General features: G+C 31.5%; 1 protein-coding gene across 1 annotated transcript in view; it reads left to right on the forward strand.

Annotated features, from left to right (window-relative positions):
• Positions 1–6,049, forward strand: part of LOC107565305 (cyclin-dependent kinase 14-like) — a 198,096-nt gene that overhangs the window by 78,073 nt on the left and 113,974 nt on the right. The window contains exon 7 of the mRNA XM_016250526.1: positions 3,530–3,653. Within this exon, the coding sequence (XP_016106012.1) occupies positions 3,530–3,653 (124 nt within the window). The remainder of the gene's footprint in view (positions 1–3,529; positions 3,654–6,049) is intronic.

Raw genomic sequence — 6,049 nt, forward strand, 5'->3', positions numbered from 1 at the left:
AGCAGGTGTGGAGCTGATGGCCCATTGATACGGCACATTAAAAACCACAGCGCTCTCAATCCCTGCGCTCCTCTAAACCGGGAGTCGCTCTGATTCTCCAGCAGATGTGAGAGACTCTCGGCTCATTTAGCAGCCAGCCTGCTTCATCTAGCACAAACTGTGAAATCAAACACTCAATACCTCTTTGATGCTGGATGTGATCCACTGTAGGCCTATAACGTGACAGATAATCGGCCGTTATTGCAAAATAAGTATCGAATACAGGTCACCCAGTCAGCAGAAATGATTCATTTGGTCTTTTGTTCCATATCAGACAGACGGTTTGTGTTTAAGTCTAGCAGTTTAATGAGGGAGAAAGTGTGCTGCTTTCCAAGTTTTGGGCGGATGCTGAAGTGCACAAAAAGCTGTCAAAATAATGTTTGAAAACAAAGAATGAATTAAGACTTCCAGGAATATTGTAATTTTGCTATTGTTCTGTAAAATAATAATAATAATAATTTATAATATTATTATTATTGTTATTTATATTATTATTATTAAATACATTTTTATACACAGAATAGTATTTTTATGATAGTAATTTTTTACATTTTTATAATTTAATAAAATTAAAACATTTTAACAACAATAATAATAATAAAAAAAATATTTACCTTTTTACAAAAGTATTTTATTATAGTAATTAGTTACATTATTATTATTACTATTATTACTTGTTTTTTGTTTGACATAAAAATATTTTCATTATAGTAATTTGTTTATTTTTATAATGTAATAAAACTATGTTAGCAGCAGCAGCAGCATTTGTTAGATTTTTAAAATTGTATTGTACAATAGTAATTTCATTATAGCAATTTGTATTATTTAATAAAATAAAAATGTTTTTATTACAATAATAATAATAAATGATTTATTTTACTGTACAATAATATTTTTATTGCAAGATTTTTAAATAATAATTTATTATCATTTTGTTTTACTGTACAATAGTATTTTATTATTGTATGAATAATGCATATTTTATTTTACTGTACAATAGAATTATAGTATTTTTAAAAATACATTTTTACTATTATTATTATTATTATTATTGTCATATTACTTTTTCACCTGTTTTATCATCCAGCAGGTGAAAACTGTGCGTCTGGTCACTTAGTAAAGTAACTAGCACTAATGATGCATGAGACAGCTGAGGCTCATAATCAAACACCAATATGAGCTCATATGCTAATATAATATCATATGTGGAATTATTGATGAAGTCTTAAGACGGATCATTAGTCAGATATGGAGATATGGCTGTACACATGATAAATTACGCTCGTTCTCACAGCGATATAGTCATTAATGTTTTCCCAGAATGAATTGTCTGTTATAATGCTGGATCCTCGGACGGTTTGTAGTATTAATTCTCATCACAGCATCTACGCTTTCCAATGAAATCACATCCGGCCTTGAGACTGGATCTTTATTTCAAGGCTGTAGTGAAGGCATGAGCTTCAAGCATCTCAAGCATCTGGGTTTTATTAGGATTCTTGTCCACAGACATCTTAATCCTCAGACGCAGCAGAACTGAAGACTAAGCCCTGAAGGTCCAGGAAAGTGTGTCTGTGTTTCTGCAGGCACTGCTGTTTCTTCAGCTCCGTGCTGGTCTCTGTAATTCTGTCCATAATCCAGACATATATCGATCTTCTTTCATCTGCAGATTCGGCCCTCAGCGTTCAGCTGACCCTGCTTTTGTCCTCTTATCTCTCTTCATCTTCCTCTTTATCTTTTACTCTAGTCGTTCGGTATTGATAATTATTTACATTTTTGTAACCTTTTTTAAAACAGAGCAATATAAAAAAAAAATTTATTTAACCACTTTTTTTTAAATTAACCCAATTTATTGAGACAAGCAAATATTTTTAGTTTTAACAGTCAAACACAAAATCAATCAAAATTAAACAAATATCAAATTTCTAATGTTTTATATGCAGATTAAATAGGTCACAGGAGGGCGCAATGAGCAAAATAATGCAGCACATTAAATTGTCAACGCAAGGAAATAACTGTCTATAAAAAAACGTGCATTACGTCTAAATTATACATCTTTCTATACATCTCTTGTGTGACGCGAGAGCAGCAGTCGTATTTGTCTGTCTAAAAATGCGCTGAATTTCCATTCTGTGTGAATGGCTTGATTTCGGTTTTAACCTAATCAAGATCTTCTACGCATTGAGCTTTTATATTTCTCTAATAATTTGAATGAATAAAGCAGCAACTGCACGTCTTGTGGGCTAGACTAACAAAACATTAAAATGCAACAGTGTCACTTACATCATCATCACCGCATCTCGTGTAGTGGCCGACCGATATATCGGCCGATATCTGCCATTTTTCAAATATCGGCATCGACCGATAAGTTTCTCTGTTTGGCCGATGTGTTCAAGGCGAGACTTTTATTTTGACGGCGCCGAGAACGGCTGCGGCAGCGCCTGAGCACACAGTGCTCACATTCTCCCTCTTATTCTCTGTTCTGTCTAATACGGATAGAAGTCTGTCTAATAATCAGATAGAACTGTTAAACAAAGGAATTAAAATGTATACAAAAAAGTATTATAACGATTGCTTTAATATTATTAAAGGCAAACATTATAATACTTTATCGTTTGCCGTCAGCATTCCGCAAATACGCATTTATATAATTTAAACAAATCTTCGAATGACTAATTGAATCTGTTGTTCTGTAGCATATGCAGCAAAAATATTTTAGAATTGGCGGTTTATTCTTAAACCAATCAGCGAGCTCGAATAGTGGAAGCAAAGTAACAGTTTAATATTTATTTTTTATTTAATTATGAAATTAAGATATTATGTTATGACTTTTTTTACATCAATTTTTACATATTTTAACAATATTATTATTTCTTTTAATAGTAATTGGCGGCCCCCCTGCAATACCATGCCGCGACCCACAGGTTGAAAACCACTGTTCTAGAGTATAAGTATGTTTATTTTACACGTTTATTTTCTAATCCATTTTCAAATGATTTCAAATTTCTTAAATATGAATGAAAATAAATAAAATTATATCGGCTTTATATTCTTTCCAAGATATCGGCATCGGTATCGGCTGTCAAAAACCCATATCGGTCGACCACTAATCTCGTGCTCCGCTAATGACGCACACCTAACATTTGATTGTACTATTTTTGCATTCAAATGCAAATGTTTATTTTAAATTCGACTAATATTGATGTTTTTATTCACAATCTCCTCATCACAGGCAGGCACAGCACTCAGCATGTGTTCGTGTTTGTGTGTGCGGTCTGCGTCACTCAGAGCACGTGCCTATATCGTGCATTATATCGAACATTTTTTCTATCGATATCGAAGAAGGTGTATCGTCGATAAATATCGATACTGTTTTGTCACCCAGGCCTACTGGATCCTGTTCAGTTTGATTGACGTGTGTGATGTTGGTTTGTGTTTTAAGTGATTGGCAGGTGATCTGTGACTCTTACACATGAATCTTGTGTCTCCGCAGCTGTTCCTGTTCCAGTTACTGAGGGGTTTGTCTTACATCCATCAGCGCTACATCCTTCACCGAGACCTGAAACCACAGAACCTGCTCATCAGCGACACCGGAGAACTCAAACTGGCCGACTTCGGTGAGAAACTGACTCTCATTCACTAATAATTACATGGAGTTTTCGTAGGATAAACACTTTTTTTATTACATATGTTTACCAATTTAAATTAAATATGAATTGTTTGTTTAAAAGTAACTCTGGCAGATATTTTGATAAACAATACTGATAACAAATTATAAATAATTATTAATAAATTATTAAATAAATATTTAAACATGATTATTATAAAATCTGTATTTTTGTAAATATTAATATTTTAATTTATTTCTTTAGCAATTTAATATACATTATTAATATAAATTAATATAAATGTGTTTATAAAATGAAGTACATTTAAATGTACATGTATGATTAATTACCTTTATTTTATTTGTATTAATTTATATTATTTACTGTATATATGTCATTGCCCAGTATATATAGATATGCTTAATAAATATGACTGTGTATTTATAAAAAAAAATTTGTATTGATATTGTATATTAATATTTATTTCAGAGTAAACAATTTAGACTTGAGTTGATACGTTAAATAGATAAATATTAATATTTAATAAATAAACATTTAAAAACAATCCGATGCAAATAAATAAATAAATATAAATATATAATCATATCTCCACCATCAGACTGTAGCTCATGTGATTTGGTTGTAATTAGGGATGTAGCTTAAAAACACAGTTTTTTTTCTTTTTCTTTCAGTTTTCAGCCTTTAGAATATTTAATGCATATCTGGATATTTATGCTCTGAAATAGCTTAAAATTGTATTTTTATTGTTCAGCCAGAGAAAACGGTCATTGATGTCAAGAAACTTAAACTCAGTTCAATTAAGAAAATGCAGTAATAATCTAGTGAAAATAACCAAGGCATGTAGTAATAATCACTAAAACATCTGACTGTATTGTTTTGGTGTTTGGTTTTGGGCTTCCTGTTCTTCATTTATATGTGTGTATGGATCATTTAGTTGTGGCTGTTTTGACTGAATATACTGATACTGGCACTGGTGCTTTTTTTTTTTATTGTAGCAGCAGTTTGGTACTGTAGTACCAGTGCGCTAGTGTGTGTGTGTGAGAGTGTGTGTGTGTGTGTGTGTGTGTGTGTGTGTGTATCGCCATATGTCCAGTCACCTGTCACAAGGGCATTATGGGTAGACACAGACACACATCACTGCATTGACTGCTTTTCCAGAGGCACTAGAGAGTGACCAGGCCTGTTGAGTCTGGATCAGCAGCTAAACACACGACACACACGTGTTTGACCAGCAGCAGAAGAGCCATTAGGGAGAGGACAATGAGCCGGAACAACAGCACAGAGACGAGTGACCCGTCACTGATAGTTAAACTGGTTATAGTTCGGTTCACCTTCAGCTGCCTGTTTAATGAAATCACAACAAAAGACAGCCGTGACCACCTGCTCCCATAAAGCATTCTGTCTCCCAACTCTCTCAAACTGCTTTGAATATTTAGCAATAAACTTAAAATATATTATTTAAAAAATATCTTTTTTTTAATATAAAATAATCGTTTTTTTAAATACAGTATTTTATGTCAATTTAGTTTGATAATTTTTAATCATTAGTTTTAGGTTTTTTTCTTATACTTTTAACAATATTGTAAACAAAATTAAAGCATTTTTTGTTTTTAAATATTATATTTTTTAACATTTTGCAATAAACTTTAAATATTGCATAGTATTGTATTTTATTTAATATATAAACTTAAACTAATGAATAAAAATGATTATAATAGTTAAACTTAAAATATTGTATTTAACAATATTTTATTATATATATATATATATATATATATATATATATAATTAGAAAAAAATAGAAATAATTAAAATATAGAATATTTCATCGTATTCTTTATAAAATATTCTCAAATGCAGTACGCTTAAATTTAATTATTTTTATTAATTAATTTAATGAAATGTACATTCAATTTACAATTAATAAAAATGTGTATATGGGTGTATATTATTTAGTATTAATTTATTAAATATTTTTAAATACAAGTTTAAAGTTTATTGCAAAAAATTTATTTATTTGAACTTTTATACTACTTACAGTAGTAATATAATATAACTTCAGTAAGCAAAGCTAACTGTTGGGCTCTTCAGTAAAAAGCTGTGAGAGAAAGGAGGAAGAATCAGAGAGAGACGTGATGAGAGGCGGTCAGGAGGTGAAGAGCAATCACAGCAAAGAGAAACGTCAACCAGTGGAAGAAAACAGAGAACTAGAGAGAAAATGAGCGAGACAGACAGACAGATTGACCAACAGATTGCTTCTCACATACCTGCTGCGACGCTGATTCTTACACTCAATTAGAGCCGCAGCGATTCGAGAGTCTCCTGACACACACACACACACATACACTCTTACACACACACACACACACACACACTCACACACA

The sequence above is a fragment of the Sinocyclocheilus grahami genome, unplaced genomic scaffold (assembly GCF_001515645.1).
Source record: "Sinocyclocheilus grahami isolate Dianchi unplaced genomic scaffold, SAMN03320097.WGS_v1.1 scaffold992.1, whole genome shotgun sequence".
In the NCBI taxonomy this organism is placed as follows: domain Eukaryota; kingdom Metazoa; phylum Chordata; class Actinopteri; order Cypriniformes; family Cyprinidae; genus Sinocyclocheilus; species Sinocyclocheilus grahami.